Raw genomic sequence first — 21,474 nt, 5'->3', positions numbered from 1 at the left:
ACAGAGATTGAGGCAAACCATAGGAAACTCTTAACTACAGGGAACAAATAAGGTTGCTGGAGGGCAGGTCAGTGGGGGGCTGGTGTAACTGGGTGATGGGCATTAAGGAGGGCATTTGATGTAATGACCACTGGTGTTATCTGAAACTGACGAATCACTAAATTCTACCCCGGAAACTAATAGTACAGTATATGCTAACTAAACTGAATTTAAATAAATAATTAAAAAAAAACAAAAACAAAAACAGACAGACTGGTTTCTAACCTGGATTTACCACTTTCCATTCCACCAACAAGGTATGAGAGCCCCAACTGCTCCACATCCTCAACAGTATCTACTGTTGTCATTTCCTGCTTTCAGTTCATTTTAGATGTTCTACCAGGTTCATAGTGCTATTCCGTCTCGGCTTATTTTCCTTTTAATTTGTAAAGATATGATTTTTCTTCCTTTTTAAGTTTCTTCTAAAATTAAAATCTTTTTTTTTTTTTTTTTTTTTCTTTAAGGTGTGCACACTTTATTGAACTGGTCTTGTCAGTGTACAGGGAAGATGGGATTGGGAGGGAGACAAACCATAAGTGACTCTTAATCTCACAAAACAAACTGAGGGTTGCCGGGGGGAGGGGGTTTGGGAGAAGGGGTTGGGATTATGGACATTGGGGAGGGCATGTGATTTGGTGAGTGCTGTGAAGTGTGTAAACCTGGTGATTCACAGACCTGTACCCCTGGGGATAAAAATATATGTTTATAAAAAATAAAAAAATTAAAAAAAAAAAAAAAGAAATTTCTACAAAAAAAAAAAAAAAAAAAAAAAAAAAAAAACAAAGGCTCAAAGCAGGAGTGTACTGCTTGTATTGGACAAACAGCAGACACACAATCATGGTTATGCAGAGTAAGCAGGGGAGAAGTGACAAGAAAGAACCTTTCAGCTTTCACTGAAAAGAAATCCAGTGCTGAGCTTGGCCATGTGGTCTTTACTGTCTCGACACACTCTAAGAGTCTATGAAATTATTTCATTATAATTTTGGAATGCTTACTCATTGGCTTAAATACTATTTAACTGCTAGCTTAAATTTTTATAATAGTTTAAAGCCCCCCACACACACCACACACAAACACACACATACCACACACACACACACCACACACACACACGAGGTCAGAAGATCTGTACAGATCTATACAGAGGTCTGTATAATTTTACACATGTAATTTCATGTTAATTTAATCTATGCTTTATCAAACTTTCTGAGAATTCTGAAATCTTTTGTTTCCACTGTGGAAAATAATTGTCTGCATTTTTTCATGGGGAAACTATAATGCTTACTTAAAGCAAATGGAGAATCTAAGAAGAGACAGTATACAAACTGAAAATCAAATTGTGTGAAAGAAAAAGAAAAGAAACTAGCATAGAAAACTCAGTGGTTTAGTCTTAGTTTCTCTCAAGGTTTCATTAAATGTTAAGATAACATTTTCCTTTTAATGATGATTCTAGTGGCTAGCTGCCTGAGTTCTTGTCTGCTTAGTGTCCTTTGACAAATAGGAGAAACTGTTATCCAAGGCATGTTTGATTATTCCTTGAACATAGTCTGTAATACGATTATCTGCTGGTTGAACGTGAAACGTTCTTGCCTCTTAACACTGACAACTGCTGCCATTTTGGAAATCGTGTAACTGATGACATGAAAGAAGATTCCAAAATCTAAGGAATAGATTTCAAAATAAGGTGGTGAGGGCATGGAGGAAGTAGGGCTATGCCTTCTCTTGTTTCGATTCTAGGAACACCACAAATGTCTGACTTTTTGTCTATAGTGACTGGACCACCTCCTGAAATACATCTTTCTGCTTTGGACTGAAATAATGAAACATCTATTGGCTAAGTGGCCAATTCTACATTAGTCACTTTAACTTCGACAGCACCAATCACGATTCCTTCAAAATGAGTTACGTGACCTGGTGGCTTTTGCCTTTATAAGCCTGTACTCCCCACACACAATTCCGAGCACACTCAACTTCAGTCCACTGTGCGTCTAAGACCCCAAATACAGGCTTTTGATTGGTCATCAGTCTCTAATTCTTGGTCAACAAATATTTTTAAAACATTGGAAAATAAGGGAGGACCTGGAATAAAACAATCCTCCATTATTGAGGAAGGGAATGCCTAGAAAGCACCAGATCATAGTTGGTTGGGAAGGTTGAAAAAGGAAATGATAAGCACAAGATCTGCACCTCCTTCTCTGTCTTTACTGTGCAGGAGGTAGGAGGCAATTCCCCGAGATAGGAAAGAAGACAACATTGTCCTACCTCATCATAAACGTATCTCTAGATAAACTGTATTTTCATAGCAGGAGAATCATTATCCTATTGCTTCTAGCAATAGGTACCTGGTCTAACTAAACTTGCCTTTGATAAATACACAAGGAACCAACTGATTTATGGACTGTCCATCTCTGACAAATGTCACAAATGGATGGACTTGTCTGAGTCTAAAATGGAGATTTTTTTTCATGAATAAAAAGGGGCCTCTTCTTCAAAATTCATATCCTCGTGTATGTAATTTAGAGACTCTGTGTGTTGATCTGGGCCAGAGTGCATCCTAATGTGGCAAGAAGTGAACTAGACAGAGCCTCAGGGACAGGAATGGATATCTCCCTGCTTTTCTCTGGCCACATAATTACTTGTTTCCTGGAAACCACATTGTATCTCTGTGGAGTCACAGAATGCTCTAAGAGCATGGAGGACAATTCAGAAATATCAAGCCATACTTGTTTACTTCTGCCACATCACACAGATGTCAGCTGGCTGAAGAATGCTTTGAAAGTTGATCAGAGCTTTTTCTGCATAAAAGTGATAACTGAGTTTGAGTCTCAAGTACAAAATGCAAGAGTTACAGAAACAGATAGGCTCAGGAAATGCAAATATAGTATAATTTATGAATGGTCAGCAATGTTTTAAACAGAATAAAGTTAGATGTATAAATAGAGGAAAGCTGATTGCTATTTAATTGCTACTTAGAAGCAGTATAATGCAGTAATGTTGATACAATCAGAAAGGGGAATGTGATTTTTAATGTTAGGAGAAGCAAAATTTAAGAAAAACACACCTGTCAGAAACTATGACATGCATCAGGGCTTATCATTGATTTTGGATTGTTTTGTATAGGCTTCCAAAGCATAGGTAATGCAAAATTTATCAATTGTCAAAGGGACAGTGAAATTAATGGTCATGTATTATTTGAGGATAGATGCATGCCTTTAGTCTTTGGCAATTATAAGAAAGGGGCAATTCTCATTTCTTCACTCTTCTCTTGCTTGTAAGAAGCTACTGGAAAAGTCAACCTTCTAAGATGTAAGCAGATGGACACATAAGTTGCTAAGGAAGACATCTGTTTCTTGGATGCTTTCCATCCGGGAGAGTATGAGCCCTCACAAGGGTCTTTCATGTTGGGTCTCATTTTTGAAACGCAGAGATAAGTCTCCTAAATATGAACACAGAAATGAGGGGGCTCATTCTCAGGGATTCGTGAGCCAAAGGTTCAAATTTATCCAGGTCGTATCCTTCTTTCCTTCTCTGACACTTGCGGAAGTGACAATTGGGCATTTCAATCAGAATAGCAAACGTGACAGGATACAGGAAAAGCAGAAGTTCTTAGGGCTGTTGAGGAATGCACCATTTACTCCAGACTCCAAAATCAAGAGGGCTGCTTGTCTGGGAGACTGGAAGGAGGGTAACCCTTAAGGTAAGTGGTAGGGAGCAGGGATGGCAGGTGTTTTTTAAACACCCCAAAATAGAAAGGAGGAGACTTTTGAATGCTATGTGAGTTGTTTTTTTTTTTAAACTTTAGACCCCTTTAACCAGGGATATTTAATACATACTATAAAGGTTTGGAGAAACTGCAAGAATTCAGGAAAAAAAAAAGATCACTTGCCTAGTTCCCATCATGCAGCATCATCCTCAACTCCGCAAAATGTTCTAAGCTATTTTGGGTTTTCAGAGTCCTACTTTTTGGTTAAAAAAAAAAGCAAAAGAAAAATAGAAAAGAAAAGAAGAGAGAAGAAAAGAAAGGAAAAGGGAAAAGAAAAGAAAAGATAAAGGCACTGCAAGCTCGTTCCAGGAGTTCTTCACACATAGCAAAAAGGATGTTCAAGGAACCAAGTTGTAGAGGACAGAAGACTAGCCTATTGGGATCTCAAGCACAGCAGAGCAATTGCTGGAGACAGAGAGAGGTGAACAGACGTCTTCCAAAGTAGGAATGAGAAGCTAAATCACATTCAAACTATAACATAAGCCATAATTGATAGTTTTACACAGAATCTCCCACAGAAGATTACTGAATTGGCATTTTCTGAAGAAGGAACTCGCGTGTGTAGTACATGAAGCCCCACCCTTCCATCTCAGTGTGAATTGGGCTGCTTTCATGCCAAGAGATGTGCAAGATTAGGGCCTGTTTTTGCTGAAGACAAAAGCACTGTATACTCCAGGATGAAAAGCCTGGTATCCTCCTTCTATAAAAAGTGAATATGCCCAATTATGCTGATTCTTAAAATTTTATTTATGTATTTACATTTTTTCTTTTCTTTTTTTTTAAGATTTTTATTTATTTATTTGACAGAGAGAAACCACAAGTAGATGGAGAGGCAGGCAGAGAGAGAGAGGGAAGCAGGCTCCCTGCTGAGCAGAGAGCCCGATGCGGGACTCGATCCCAGGACACTGGGATCATGACCTGAGCCGAAGGCAGCGGCTCAACCCACTGAGCCACCCAGGCGCCCTGTATTTACATTTTTTAAAAGTCCTTCCTTCCGGTAAAGAATCAGCTTCTAGAAGCACAGAATATTACAGCTATTTTCTATCATGTGTTTCCTAGAAGTATTAATGGGGCGTTTGGCCCAGAGCAATACAATTCTGACTAATAAAAACGTCTTTGGAGATAGAGATCAGATCCTGAGAAAGCCTCCCAATTTATATATCTGTGCCGACACACATTAATTGAATTGGTTTTGTTAATTACATGCCATCAAGACGATCTGAGCTTAGATGAAAGTGTATTTTACAGAGTAAGACGGAGCATCCAGGGACATCCATTCTGACAGTCCTTCAGAGGTTTCTGTGCCACTGTTGACAACAAATTTAACTCAGTTTAAAAGAGGCCAGTTTAAAAGAATGCTCTTGAAATTTCAAAGAGAATATCAGGTATCTTATGAAGATCAAACCCCACCTCTGGGAAACTCAAGTCTTTTCCCTCTGCTGCCTTTGGTAGGTCCGGGTTTAATGTGGATTTAATTAACATGTCATAAAAAGAGAAGAATATTTGGGGGTTGATTTTTCCCCAACAATTCTTTCATCACATGAATCCTATTCAGAGACTTGATTCCATGATACCCTAAAGAGCACATCTTTAGTCCCATGAAGTGAAGCAAGGACTGAAAATGTCCACTTACTATGAAAATGTGACATCGAGTGTGATGCTTTCAAAGCAGAAGAAAATCTAACAGAGATTCAACATAATGAGAGGGCAGTGCATGCTACCTCAGATTAGCTTTTAAATTCTAGATAAATAAATACTGCTCTGTGTAAAGATCATTTATTTACTGAGCATCAGCTGTGTACTGAGAATTTACACAAAGCAGGGCACCTGGGTGGCTCATTAAGCATCCAACTCTTGGTTTTGGCTCAGTTATGATCTCATATCATGGGTCAAAAGATTGAGCCCTGCATTAGGCTCTGTGCTCAGTGGGGAGTCGACTTGAAGATTCTCCCTCCCTCTCCCTCTGCATCTCCCCCAAATCACACACACATGTTCTCTCTCTCTCAAATAAATCAATCTTTTTTTTTAAAGAACTTACCCAGACCTTTTTTTTTTTAGATTTTATTTATTTGATAGAGATCACAAGTAGACAGATAGGCAGACAGAGAGGGGGGGGGGGGAAGCAGGCCCCCCACTGAGCAGGGAGCCCGATGTGGGGCTCAATCCCAGGACCCTGGAATCATGACCTGAATCGAAGGCAGAGGCTTTAACCCACTGAGCCACCCAGGCGTCCCCCCCAAACTCTTTTGTATAAAAACATCACACCAAACCTAAGACATCTGAGTCAGAGAAGTTATGTCACTAGCCTAAGATCACATAGTAAAAGAGAAATCTGCAATCTTACTTTGATCCTTAGATTCTAGGTCCTTTTTTTTTTTTTTTTTTTTTTTTTTTACTATGGCATCCTACTGCCTCCTAGAGATGAGGTTTTGATTTATAATAAAGAGAATACAAAGGCTTTTTTCATTTTGTGTCTAACAGATATAAAAACCATAACATTTATTATCATTTAACTCATTTAATGAAAAATCCCTATGATTCAGTTTAACAATAGTGATCATATTGGTCTTATAGGAACGACTAATCCTATGAGAAGAAGTAACATCAGACAAGATCTATGTGAGATAAGATTCAAGAGGTAGCACACAGGGCTCTAGCATTCACTCTCCACCAGCTACTCTTTCTCTCCCATTTTTTTTCTGTAAAATTTTGAAATCCCATCCTTTTAAACACATGATTTTTGGACCATCACATTGCACACATTAAGACTTTCTTTGAGTTTGGAGATCGGTAAATCACTGTGACCTAGAGGAGATCTCACATTCCAACTTGGATGGATTGATGGTGTCTTAAAGCTTGGAGCTTCAAGACTTGGAGAATTCTGAATTCAAGTCCAGGTTCAATAGGATTAATTATCAATGGAAGTTAAGGGAGGGGGCGACAGAACTAGTTCAGCAGTAGCAGAATTAAGTAAAAACAGGTTTCATTTTGTCACAACTTTATTAACCTACACAATCACTACTACCTCAGTGAGAATTTATCTGGTAACTTTCCTAGCATTTAGAGGAAGGGAAGAAGACTGAGAAAGGATCGTTCTGAAGCTTGAGCTGATTCTATAGAATCCTATGACTTACTGTGCCATTTCTGACAGCAAAAGGGGGTCTATTAACAAAATGCAAGGACAATATATGTAAACTACGGCTAGGTGGTATAGTCATCTTAGCTCTGGGGAAAGGCAGTCCCTTAAGGAGTTCCTTCTTCAAATAAGTCCACCCAAATCTTTTTTCCTGATGCCATGGCTTTTTCACAGCTGTGGCTCCCAGCAACTGTATTTCCCCAACAGCAAAGAGGAAATGAAGCAATTGCATATGGGTGGGATTCCTGAAACCCCTGGAGATTCAATGTGACACACAGGAGAGAAACTCAGCCAATTTGCAATTTTTCAGAGGCTGATTATCCAACTAGTGCATTATCTTTCAGAACCTTGTTTTATTTCATCCACCAGTTAATTTAGCAATATGTCAGTTCTGATTAAGAAGGTTTGATGGGGAAGAAGATGAGGCTATTACATAAAATCAGTTTGGGGAATTACCAATAGATTTCAATTATCCATGGTACTCTTACTGAAGGTTGATTGACTGTGAACTGTGGTGATTCAGCTGGACAGCCTTGCTATTTCTAAGATAGAGCTCTCCTTGTCTTTTGTCTCTTCGAGTACACACTATATGTGCATTTATAGATTCTCACTTGCCCAGGCCCATTATCTGTGATTAACAAGATTTGTTTTTTCAAATTGATCAATGATCACTTAAATCAGTTTGCAGTAATATATAATAATAAAATAACAGCATGAACTTATTCAATATTCAGTGTCTTCTTATTGAGGGCCTCCGTTCCAGATATAAAAAAAGGAAACAATAGTGAACTACTCTTTTGAAGGGTAGGAAAACATCAGAGCCACGTGGAAGATAACATGTGGCACAGAAGACTACTAAACTTTCTTTAAATAAAATTATTATGTAAGTTTAAGAACATTTAAAAGGAAAGGCATGTACTTCTGAACATTAGAAAAATACTCCAGGACACAAAGGTTTTAACTTCTGCATTAATTTGTAGCAACCCTTCCTAAAATAGGTTGGATAATCAATCTAATTCACTCATTCAAATCTCGATCATACTTGGAAACCCAAATTAAGATCCAATTCTCATTTCTGAAGACTGTTGTTGTCTGTTTCAGGTCCAGAGTTTCTCTCTGTTCTTCACTATAAATGCTCACAATACTCATTTTCCCATGATTGAGACTATCTTCAGATATTACTATCTAGTTATCTCACATATGAATTACTGTTTGACTTTTCACATGAGAAACCAGTATTATCTCCCAAACTAGCCTATAAATATACATGCATTCTTGTATCTCTCCCCAAGATCTAACAGAATTTTGAATGTATTTGTACCAGGCCATATGAGTTTGCCTATAATTGATCGTTTTTAATCTGTAAAAAGAAAACTTCATATGGTTTAACCTGCTAACACTTCTAGAAACGGTTGTGGTAAGAGTACGATTATATTTAAAACTTTAAATTCATATACATACACACACACACACACACACACACCCCTACATAGATATATACATACAGGTATTATATGTATATATATACATTATGTATGTATACATAATGTATATATATACATCATACAACACATGAACATATATATACATTATGTATATATACATTATGTATACATTATGTATATATACATATAATACCTGTATGTATATATATACATGTATATACATGTATATATACACATATATATACATATATATAAAATAAATGATTGCATGTATATATATACATATATATATAATAAATGATTGCATTTGGGTTTTTATTTTTTGAGTAGACATTAGCCCCAAAGAGCTCTATTCAGTAGCTTCCAGACATGATTTTTAAGAAGTGAATATGATTACTTTTTTTCTCCAGGAAAAAAAAATGTAGTCGAGGTAACAGAGCATAAAATGCTAACTCTCTCAACATGGCAGTATGTATATTGAATTATTTTCTGGCACCATGTACTTATCAACAAATTATGCTATAGAATAATGTTACACATAGTAGTCTTCATTTTGAGTGCTTATGGTAAGCCAGGCACCATTCTAAACATTTCACATCTATCAGCTCACGGAATCCTCACCCTTTACTTCCTTTTTTCAGATGAGCAAATTGAGGCATGACGAGAGAAGATAATTTGCTCAAGATAACACAACTAGTAATGATTGAACTGGATGTCAAATTCAAGCAGTCTGGCTTCAATCCTTAATTTAAATACCACATGGACTCTAATCAATAGAAATGGAGTTATTTAAAAATTAAAATAAATGAAAAATCATTTAGCTTTGGGAAATGTGTAGATCTGATAAAGACTATCATTTAGAGCTACAGAGCTGATAGAACATACCCCAAGGCTTGAAGACCTGCAGTTTTAGCTCTTTTATATAAGTAACTCAAAATCACTTTGAATTATACTACTTCAGTTTTCTGCATTAAAAATGGACATTTATAGCGCTGACTCTACTATAAGAATTTTATTAGAGGAGAATGAATAATAGATCATACAACACATGAACATTAGAGCCTTGAACTGATTAGACCAGTTTATTTTTATATCTGGCTATGAACATACGCATGCAAATACTTTTGTAAAATTATGTTTAATGCTACTTTTCTATAAACAGCATATCTTCTCTAACACAGATATGTGTGTTTCATATTCTTTGGTACTTGAAAATTATATAAAAATCACATAAGCAGAGGATAAATAAGACTGCTTAACTGGGTATAGTAATCAATCAATTAATATACTTATGCATACATGATGTTACAATATGTATACATAATTACATACACACACATACATATATACACACACTATATAATATGTTTGGTAAGAGAATTTGTCTTGATATACCCCTATATTATAGGGGTATATACCCCTATAATCATGAGTATTTTTAATCATTTAACCTTTTTAAAATAACTAATGAAATAATGCAGTGTGATTTCATCTAATGTTAGATGAGATTAAACACATCTTCCTCTGGAATTCTGCAGCAAATAGTAACAAAAGCTACTGGTGGGAAAGCAGACGTTTTAAGTTTCTGGGCCTTAGGTTGGATTGACTGGAAAAACAAAGTAGATGAATTTATAATGTTCAAATGACAACTTTCAGCAAGTATGTTAAAGCAAGACTTGTCTATTAGTTCTAAAGTTTATATTCTAGGAAATGTAACTCTGTGTCTCATAATAAAATAAGCCAAGCACACCCTTCTCTTTAAGAAAGTATCAGAATAGCCAAGAGTGTTTCTTAGGTACAGACCTAGGTGTCTCCTATAAGGGGAGCCACTCAAAGCCTGGGAAGATTTTTCTGAAAGGAGATGCATGAAAGGAAATGAGAAGTTGTTACCCATGGCCAAGTTTGTGAAGGGAAAAGGTGGAAGCTTTGGTGGACCCACAGCAGAGGCTTATAGCTTTCAAGTCCTACCTATCTGAATTTCTCGAGCTTTCTGATCATTCTCATGAATTACATTTTTAGTGGCATCAGAGGTTAACCTGCCAAGCAAACTGTGGGTTACTCCAGTGTTTGATGTTGTTGTTGTTTTCTGCTTTAGGAGAAGTACTTGGAGAGTCAAACTACACTAGCGGTCAAGTTCAACAGGGCAAGGTTACCTTCTTACAGGCTGTGATGGAGCTCCCCAGGCCACCTCTCAAGAACCCGCTGGCAATGCCCTCCTGTGCCGCTGACACCTCGTACATCAGTGGTGACTCCAAGTTGCTGTTGGTGCCCAAAACACAAAAGAGAACACATTCTGGTGAGACAACTCCATATTCAGAAGAGAATAGGCATGATGTGCTTTAGCAAAAGCCAGCTTTTCAGAGTGCACGGAAACTGCAAATCCTGCTGACACTGTTTCTGTTGGCTTTGTTCCCATAATTGGTGGAACCAATGTGAGCTATTCTCTTGGGAACAGGACACTGTAATCCAGTGACTTCTCTTGGCTTACGTGCACAGGTGTATCTTTCTGACTTCCAGCCCTGCTAGTTTTTCTTAAGCAAGCAGTTTTAAAAGCCAAATAATGCTTTTTGAATGTCACATTAACATAATTTTAATCAGGAGACAGGGCACTACCATGAAAAGAATGTGGGCTTTACAAAAAGGTGCATCATCTCTTTAGATCTCTCTGGCTGGAAGCATTACTTTAACTTCTCTGTCTCCAAAACTCTAGACTTATATCCCTTCTCCCTATGTCTAGTTGAAATCATTGCCAATCCTACTTTTCATGATATGGCTGGGAGATTTTGAATTTGGTTGAATTATAATACAAAAGCCCTCTGGATTTAATGGATTCCTAAATATCTCTCTTCTGAAAGCATGAATACTAAGAATTTTTTTAAGAAAAGGTATGGGTATCTGAAGTCTACACATTTTATTTTTGTTGTTCTTGACCACGTAGAATATGAACAACTCCTCAAAATACATTTTTTGGAATATGATCTAATAATTCTTTACATAATTATCAAGCCAACATTTAATAATTTTCTCTTAAAAGAAACAGCAAATAGATTAGTTAATGCATTTCTAATATATAACCCTCATGTTTTAAGTCCTAAATTAGTCCATTTTCATTCCATTGGAATTAAACACAAGTCAGAAATACATAAATGTAGTCTATTAGTTTTTACATTATTAATTATTACGAATGTTTTTTTAAATGACTAAGGATGGTATATATAACAGATTACAGCTTTGGCTAAAAATTACACAGATTAATTCACGCGAAATCTGTTTTACTTTAAATTTTCTTTATTATTTTCTGAGTAATTGCTACCTTGAGGACTAAAGTGAGCTGATTTAAGTGAAAGGAGTGCACTCATGTTAATCCTTGCTTAACTAGGAAAAGGCCATGAAAGGAAAAAGGAAAGGAGACTTGTACTTGGCTCCAGATTCCTGCTTCCTGCTCTCTGGGTCTGTCCCTTCATTTTTAAATGAACGTTGGGAGTAAAGTCTGTGGTCCTTTCTGGCACAAGAAATCACTTGCAAAACATCATGGAGAGCCCATGGCCTTATTTTTATGGGTGTCTCACAATGTGGGGCTGGTCACTTTGAACTGACACTTAAATGTGACTATCCCTCACACCCAAATCCAGATTCCCTGTGAATGCTTTCCTGGCCTGAAGACAGCTCCGCTTTTACCCAAATGCCAAACATTTATCATTGGTAGGTGTGGAAGGTAAGCCAATAGACCAAGCTAACTTGGGTCTGCAATAACTTGGCTCATGAGTCAAGAAAATAATATTTTCCAGGGTTAGGACATCTCACATTTCTCTTTACAGGGCTCACAACCTTAAGAGTGAGAAGGAAGTAACTGAGAAGTGAGGTTGAGACAGATCTGATATAAAACAGTGTAGGAAAAGAGCGTCACCAATCTCTGATTGCTCTAGAGGGGAATGACATCTACCCTGGGGAGAGTTACCTAGGTCCAAAGCAAGGGTTAATGGGAACACAGAAAAAAGTAAAAGATCACCCATGGAAATTCCTTGTTTCCCCATAAAGCACGTTGTATATGACTGCAAGTAGACAAGGTGCTATGGTAATCTTCTGCATAAAAAGGTTTAAGGACTGCTGTGTTAATCTAGTGGAAGGACGAAATGACAAGTCTACCCACATATGCCTTGATATGAGAGCCCGACTGCCTTTGAGATGACTCTGAGATCCCAGCTGGAAATGAAGGTGAGGAAAGACCTTGAAAGTGTTGCTTGCCTCTAAGTTTCACTCCTTAGTCCTAATGCTAATTTTGTATAGCACTAATACAGGAAGTGATTTTAAATATATATCTGCATCTATGTGTGTATTGATTTATGAATTAATTTATTTTATCTATTGTTATGAAAATTAAACAGGGTAGTAGTCTCATATTGGAGTAAAATCAGTGCATTATCTGATAAAGCTGACACAGTACCACTGCACCAATATTCAAAGCGAAAGCAACTTCTAGTCCCCAGAAACACATTAAAATCAATTTGGTGACGCCTAATATACATAGGGATGATTCTCTTTTAGACCATGTGACATGGGTGTGAGTTCCCAGTAAGTAACTCGATAATGCAGCCCAATCTGTTCCCATGCCTTTGGGAGGGAGATGGAATTTTTAGAGTATCTGCAAAGATGCTCTCCTTGGTCTCTGGAGAAGCAGAACATTGACTGCTACAGGATAAGACAAAGACAGCAAGACGAGACTCATGCATTTATTAAAATGAGTACAAATTGGCATTAAAAGAATTGCTGTCAAGATACAGTACAGCTTTATAAGTTGCTCCTAATGAGGAAGGCTGCAAGTTCTTCCCCAGGACATTTTCTTTGATTTTGACAAATGTTGACAATATTTCTTAAGCACATCCTTTCCAGCCGGTTTCATGGTGAAACTGCTAAATGTGTTTCAATGAGGAGGTAGATCAAGGTGAAAAAGAAGGTACAAAAGTAGAGTTTGAAGTAGTGACTTTAACAATACTAAGGGATGAGAAGTAGGTTCCCTTACAGAAAATATCTTATGTGAATGAGGTGCTGAGTTATCACCACAGGGCAATCATCAAGGATTCATGCAGTGCGAATAAGTAGGTCACCATCAGTAGTGACAATGGCTTAGGGAATAGTCAGTGACTTCTCCAGAGAGAGAAGTGTCCTGTTACAGGAAATCAAGTTGTCAGTATGCTGCTGCTCAAAGTTTGGTCTGTGAACCAAAAGCATTGCTATCTCTTAGGAGCTGGTTATGTACCCAGGAATTCAGGTCTCTCCCTAGAATTACTGAATCAGAATCTGCATGTTAACATTCAACCTGGGGGATTCACATGTCTGTTCAACTTTGAGAATCATTCATCTGACATGTTAAATTAAATACACATTCCAATTGGTCCTTAAATCTTTGGCACGTGGTGTTTCTTCTTTGAAGAACACCCATCCCAGGCCCCCTCCTTCCTCCTGAATAATGCCTACTCTACCTTTTCCATTTACAAATCACCTCTTGCACCTCCCTCCTCGCCGAGAAGGCCACTATTTCTCTCCAACGTTTCACCAGTGCCTCACACAAACACAAACACACTCACACTCTTACCACTCTTCCTATTCCCAACCTTACCCTAACCCAAGAAATGGGACAGGCACTCTTCTCGTGTGTTCCAACAGCATCCTGTACCATGTCCTGTTACAACACTTGTCAAATGGCATATAATTTTTAAATATTTGTTTATTTCTCCTTTAGGCTGTCAATACTGAAAGAACAGAGACCTGTTAGGAGGATGGAGAACAGCACCAGGCAGGGTGGATGCAGAATTAGTACTTATTCATGTTGTTTGTTCTTATCTTTCTGAGCATCCTGGTGGACATTAACAGATCAGGCAGAAAAGTGTGTTTGAATTCAATGCTTAATTTTCTGCAGTGGTGACAGATGGTGAGATAAGCCACATCTGAGGAGATCATTTAAAGAGTTTCCCAGGATAGTTCTAATGAAAAGGGATCCTGCTGCTATTATCGCTCAAATTTCAAGTAAACAGAGTGTAAAGTTAAAATAAATTTAGCAGATTCTTAAAGGTAAGATTTGTTCTTATTTCCTGCCCACTTACAGAATGTTTGCAGTAAAATGTAGCAATTTCCATTCCTTTGATTATCTCTCTCGTATTAAGGATATTTACTCGTGAGCTTTACACTAAATCCTTTCATCTCCATACTGGAAGAAAAATAAAGGCTTCCATCTATCAGAAGAGATCTTTGAAAAGGAATTGAGATGGTCTCATGAAATTCAATTTAATGGCATACCAACTAAGAATTTAGAAGACTTTAAAACACAATTTCACGTGGTTCAGGGTGAAAGTGTGCTCAAGTGGATGTCCTTATTTTACTCTCACCCAAACAGATTAACTTTTTACTCGAAGCTCAGAGGTTTAGGTCAATCTTTCAAAAACCGATTTGTTTTTAAAATCACATGATGTTTGTTTCTCTTGCTTTCATCTTCCTTTTTTAAAAAAAAAAAATCATTTTTCCTTTTTCTTTAAGTTCAATTAGCCAAGATATAGTACATCATTAGTTTTGGGGGGTTCAATAACGGACATTAAGGAAGTCACATTATGTGATGAGCACTGGGTGATACATGCAACTAACAAATCAGTGACCATTACCTTCACCTTCTGACCAGTCTGTTAACAAAGGCTCTCTCCTTGACCAGACTTTAGTCAGGCTCCTCCAACTGTCCTTTCAATTAGATCTTAACCTTGAACTGCAGCCCTCTCCTTGACCTACTGAGCCTAGTTTTCAGCAAGGAATCCTGCTAAGTTAGTCAAGCAAGAATCTCTCCACCCCTGACATCTGTCCTCATGCCTCACCCTTGATAGCTACATCTTTGGTTGACCTTTAGCAAGAATACTTATTAGGCCATTTCGGCAAGAATCTCCCTACTCTCAGTATTTCCAGTTAGTACACTGACCCCCTTACTCTGCCTATTGGCTGGAAGTCCCCATTTGTCCCTGTTGTATGTGGAGCTGGGCTCAATATTCTATACTGATGTCTTTCTCCCCTACTGCAGTACCTCAAATAAACTCTACCTTGCATTTTTAGCAAGTGCTTGGTGCAAAAGTTTTTGTTTACAATGTGTGCTCTTATATTCTTCTGCTAGTTCTCTGGTTTTATCTCCTAGGTATGAAGTCCCTTCTTTCTTTCCTTCTTCTTTCATTTCCTTCCTTCCTTCCTTCCTTTCTTTCTTTTTCTTCTATACTCGTATTTTTCTTTTCTATGTTGGAGATTTCAGAGCATGATTTTCTTATCATGCCACCCATACAAATTAAATATGTCCCCAGTTCATTAGCGGCAGACCTAAATGGCCCTCATTAATTTTGTAAGACTTCAGTAAGCTTTTCAGAGGGAAGAACTATCCAAATTTTGAAAATACTTGGAAATACTGTTGAATGTCCTGTTTCAATATTTAAAGGCAACTTAGTGGACACCTTGGTGGCTTCAGTGGGTTATAGCCTCTGCCTTCAGCTCAGGTCATGATCCCAGGGTCCTGGGATCTAGCCCCCAATTGGGTTCTCTGCTCAGCAGGGAGCCTGCTTCCCTTCCTCTCTCTCTGCCTGCCTCTCTGCCTACTTGTGATCTCTGTCAAATAAAAAAATAAATAAATAAAATCTTAAAAAAAAAAGGCAACTTAATAACTATAGAATGGTGAATTTCATATTTTCCCATCTCCTGGACCAGTGAAATAACAATAAAAACAGCAGTAAGATTCTGAAGCAACCATCCTTGTATTCCCAGTAAGAACTGTAAAAATAAATCCCTACCTCTGCTTTCACCATAATTCTTCAAATAAAGGACATTTAACAATGTAACAAAAAACTATGATAGATTATTTAAGAATGAAGAATATTTCTTTGTAAGAAAAGATAGTTGATACATTTCACTATCATTTTTGCCTTTAAATCAGTGAAACTGTAGTTGAAGACCTAAGTCTGGCTACTAGCAAATGATAATAAGCAGAATATAAACAGGTCATTCATTATTAATAATAAAACAAGTAGCTTCTTCTTAGCAAAAATAGTGGCTTCAAATTAGATATACTCTAACTTAATTTTGATTATTAAAAAAATAAATAAATAAAATAAACAGGGATGCCTGGGTGGCTCAGTTGATTAAGTGTCTGCTTTTGACTCAGGTCATGATCCCAGAGTCCTGAGATAAAGCCCAGTGTTGGGAATGCCTGCTCAATAGGGAGTCTGCTTTTCCCCCTGCTGTGCTCACTCTCCCTCTCTCTCTCTCTTTCTCCCACAGGCAAACCTGTGCACACATTCTCTCTCTCAAATAAATAAATAAAATCTTTTAAATAAAAATAAACAAAAAAGACACATGACTATAGCATAGTTAATACATTTGGGATACAATTTGTATACTAATGGCTAGTGATTTCTCTATTTTAATACTAGTTAGGCTGAAGTCTTTTATCCTGAGAAATTAAATAGAAAATTACTCAAAAGAGACTTTTTATTCTGACAACTCTAAAATCTGTCAGATATATCCAGTGAAACCTAAATCTCATCATATCTAGATACAGTGCAAAATAAGTAGATTACAATAGAAAAGACATATGTAGATACAGTGCAAAATAAGTAGATTACAATAGAAAAGACAAACAACTTCTTTCTATAAGAAATGGCAGGGGCACCTGGGTGGCTCAATAGGTTAAGCCTCTGCCTTCAGCTCAAGTCATGATCTCAGGGTCCTGGGATCAAGCCCTGCATTGGGTTCTCTGCTCAGTGGGGAGCCTGCTTTCCCCCACCCCACCCTTTCTCTCTGCCTACTTGTGATCTCTCTCTGTCAAATAAATAAATAAAATCTTAAAAAAAATACTGTTGAATTCAGTGTTACTGAAGATTATATCTATATATATTATGTAATATATATATATATATAGATAATAGGGAAATAGAAATATAGCTACAGATATAGATGGGTAATACATATATAAAATAGAAAATTAATATATGTGTGTCAGATGTTATGCTTTGCAAGTCCACATATTATCTCTAAGAAGAGGTGACAGCAAGTAATGTCCTCATGAATCTAATCATTAATATGGGGTTTATTAGCTTTGGACCTTAAAAAGCTGTTTCACAATCTCAAGCTCCACCAAGACCCCAAGAAATCATTTTAAAATTATATATTTTTGTTCAGAAAAGAGGATCAAGCAAAACTGTATGATGGCTTACTTAGCTTCTTTTTCCCTTTTTGATAATGAGGGCTATAAGGAAATTTTGCAAGGCAAATATCATGCAAATTGTGTTTGCAAAAAGACTATTTTAATGTAAGGCAAAAAGTACACATCACACACATCACCATTGCTAATTTAGTGTTGGATGAATATATATTTATCCATGAAGATTAGTAGATACTTCCTACTGAAGTATTTATCCCTAAGTGCTATTTCTGGGTAAAAAAAAAAAAGTGTTAAGTGTCTATTGTTTCCATCATCAAAACACTTTATGTATGTCATGTATTCTACTATATCTAGACTTTTCAGATACATTCAGAATGTATGTTACAGGAACCACCTCAGCACCTAAGGATTTCTGTTCTTCCACCAAACCACCTGGCCAAGTGTTTTTATAAAATCTTCTCTATTTTACCTTCTCTATATTACCTTTAACAACAATTATTATCATTTAATGTATAGTGGTGCTTAGAACTCTAAGAAATTATTTTGCTAAGAAATATTTTAGCAAGCATCTTTAGAAATAAAGAATTAGAGGTTAACATAGTAGATCCAAGGTTATATTACTTGTAAATAACTGACCTAAGATTTCACCTCCTTCTCTTAGCACTCTACCATGTTCTTCTACACTAAGATCTCTCATATTCCATCTAATCCTTTGCTTCTATGATCAGGACATACAAATGAGTTCTAGTGCAGCCACAGCCCAATGCTTTGGCATTTGAGAAACCCAAATTCATATTTCCACTCTACCACTTACTCCCTGGATGGAGCTGGAGGGGCTCCTGGATGGCTGGCAGCTGAGTGTCTGACTCTTGATTTCAGCTCAGATCATGACCCCAGGATTGTGACATTGAGCCTTGCATCAGGCTCCTCTCTGGGCCTGGAGTCTATTTAAGAGTTTCTTTGGCCCTCCCACATACCTCCTCCCTCTCTGAATAAAAGAAAAGGACACGTTACTGAAACCTCTCTAAGCCTTGTTTCCTCATCTGTAAACTGCAGATTATAATAGAAGCTTTGTCACAGAACTGTTCTGGTGGTTAAATAGGGTTATTCTTGTAAACCAGTAATGTGATGTTGGCATAGGGTTATATCAAATTGAGAAATGAGGGGTGCCTGGGTGGCTCAGTGGGCTAAAGCCTCTGCCTTCGGCTTAGGTCATGATCCCAGGGTCCTGGGATCGAGCCCTACTCTCTGCTCTGCTCTCAGCAGGGAGCCTGCTTCCCTTCCTCTCTCTCTCTCTCTCTGCCTGCCTCTCTGCCTACTTGTGATCTCTGTCTCTGTCAAATAACTAATAAAATCTTAAAAAAAATAAATCGAGAAATGATACTGCATTAACCCCTATAAACTAATTTATTCATAATAATTTCCCTATTGGAGTTCTGGCACTTCTAAAAAAAGATTTATTTATTATTTTAGATGGCTCAACAGGGAGGGGCAGAGGGAGAGGGAAAGAGTCTGAAGCAGACTCCCTGCTCAACATGGAACCCAATGCAGGGCTCAATCTCACGACCCTGAGATCACAAGCTGAGCTGAAACTAAGAGTTGGAGACCTAACCAACTGTGCCATCCAGGCACCCCTCAGTAAATTTTTTATATTAAATTAAACATATACAATCCTTTTGAATAAATGCATAAATACTTCTTACAGTGACATTTCTCTTTCCTGTTCTCAGACGTGGGTTTTGAAAATATATAAAGATTTTCATACTTACGCTGGCTCTTGACTATCATCACAAGATTATAAAATGAAGAAATAATTAAGACTTTTTTAAAATCCAAGAAAACACAGAATTCATTGAATTCTGTACAAAGATGTGACCCATTCAGACATAGTTTCTATATTTATCAACTTTCATATTTATCAGCATGGGAAAATATCCAGAAAATCGAAGCAAATTCACAAAGCTCACAAAAGACTCATCTGATATTATTGAAAATTTGATTGAAAATGTTTCTAGGGAAAAGTAGCTGTATTGCCAAAATGCCACTTTAGTTGAAAAAAATTTAATAAGATTACCATAATAAATACATAGGAGTAATTTTCTAAGGCATTTTATATTTTCCCTCTGTGTTTCTGCCTGCCCTCTTCATTTGCTTGGGATACCCTTTCTTCTGGAGATACTGGAAATTAGGCTTCCATGGAACCCTGCTTCAGTTATCACAAACATCACATCATGGATCTGAATTAAAGAACTGTTACTAGGGGGGTGGGATCCAGATTTGAACCATGCATGCTGGATATATATATATATATATATATATATATATATATATATCTATATCTTAAGACTTTATTTATTTGAGAGAATGAGAGAGAGCAGGAGCAGGGGGAGGGCAGATGGAGAGGGAGAAGCAAACTTTCTGCTGAGCAAGGAGCCGAATGCATAGCTCAATCCCAGGACCCTGGGATCATGACCTGAGCCAAAAGTGGATGCTTAACCCACTGTGCCACCCAGGCTACCCCGGACATTTATATTTAAATTCAATTATATGAAGGGGTGTCTGGGTGGTGCAGTCACTTAAGTATATGCTTTCAGCTCAGGTCATGATCTTGGGGTCCTGGGATGGAGCCCTGCAGTGAGCCACAGGTCAGGCTCCCCGCTCAGTGGGGAGTCTGTTTCTCCCTCTCCCTCTGTCCCTCAACCCCTCCCCCTGTGTGCTCTCTCTTAAATAAATAATATCTTTGAAAAAAAAAAAAAAAACAATGTGTGATATAATGCATGTTGCTTCTGGGAATATGTAAATTGAAATGACTGCTAAGGAAAACAATCTGCACATGCTTTTCAAGTTTCTTTCTTTCTTTTTTTTTTTTTTTTAATTCATGCACACCTGTCACCCAGAAATGCCCTTTACGGGAATCTGTTCTAGGGCACAGAGAGCAAGATGAAGTATGTCCTGAGATATTCAACTCAGTATTACTAATAGAAAAAGCTGAAAACAAACAATATGTTCACCAACAGATACACTGCTGAATTTAGTATGCAGACATTACGATAATGTCTCTTCTTCCCCCGCGGCCACCCCCCCCGCCAAGAAAAAGGTACAGGAAAATGTGGCTCTGTTAAATGAACACATGTGAACACAAAATGTTATTCTAGGTCATTTCTGTGCTCAAAACTTTGCAGTATTACTGTAGTTTATTTCCAAGAAAGCCATAAGTCATTGCCGTGGGCTGTAAGGCCCTAGTGCCTGATGTCCCTGTCACCTCTGAGACCTCATGTCCTTCATGCTCTACTGGCTTTGCTGTCCGAGTGCCTTCCCTAGCTTGGAATGCTCTTTGCCCAGAGACCTGCACGCTTCCTTTCCTCATCTCTCTCAGGTCTTTCTCCGAGGCCTCTTTTGGATGTGGCTTCCCCTAACTATCCTGTTTACAACTGCCATCAGACCTCCCTGTCCCTGGCTTCTAATCTTTCCTATCCTGTTCTGCTCTTCCTAGTATCAGTATCATCCTCTAACATTCCACAGAACAGAAGGTATTTCTCTACTGTTTATTATTTGTTATGAATCTCCACACACTCCACAGGCAATACACTGCACAAATGCAAGGTTCTTTGTTGGTCTTTGTTTGGTTCGTTGTTGGTGCACGACATCTGTGGAAATCACAATTCAGGAAACAAATCTTCACCCATCAAATTAATATATATCAATTTCCATTATAAGGTGCATCTGTATTTTTATATCAAATGAACAGGAGTTCTACAGTCTAGTTCAGGTTCAATTAAAATTGCTAGTTTCTTTCCAAATTTGTTATTTAGCTCTTGAGGTGAGAAAGAACATCTAATTCACTACTGAACCTCAGAATGTGCTTAGCACAATACCTACAATTAGTCAGTGCTCAGTAAATATGGTAGGGCCA

At 37.6% G+C, this 21,474-nt stretch overlaps 1 protein-coding gene across 6 annotated transcripts in view; it reads right to left on the bottom strand.

Moving 5' to 3' along the window:
* The window catches only part of SPHKAP (SPHK1 interactor, AKAP domain containing), a 172,233-nt gene that overhangs the window by 126,536 nt on the left and 24,223 nt on the right, over window positions 1–21,474 (bottom strand). For all 6 annotated transcript variants that reach the window (XM_059167805.1, XM_059167808.1, XM_059167806.1 and 3 more), the window contains one exon: window positions 10,537–10,642. In XM_059167805.1, the coding sequence (XP_059023788.1) occupies window positions 10,537–10,642 (106 nt within the window). The remainder of the gene's footprint in view (window positions 1–10,536; window positions 10,643–21,474) is intronic.

Source organism: Mustela lutreola, chromosome 3, assembly GCF_030435805.1.
Source record: "Mustela lutreola isolate mMusLut2 chromosome 3, mMusLut2.pri, whole genome shotgun sequence".
NCBI lineage: Eukaryota > Metazoa > Chordata > Mammalia > Carnivora > Mustelidae > Mustela > Mustela lutreola.
The sequence above is the reverse complement of the archived record's forward strand: the minus strand, read 5'-3'. Positions and strand labels throughout refer to the sequence as shown.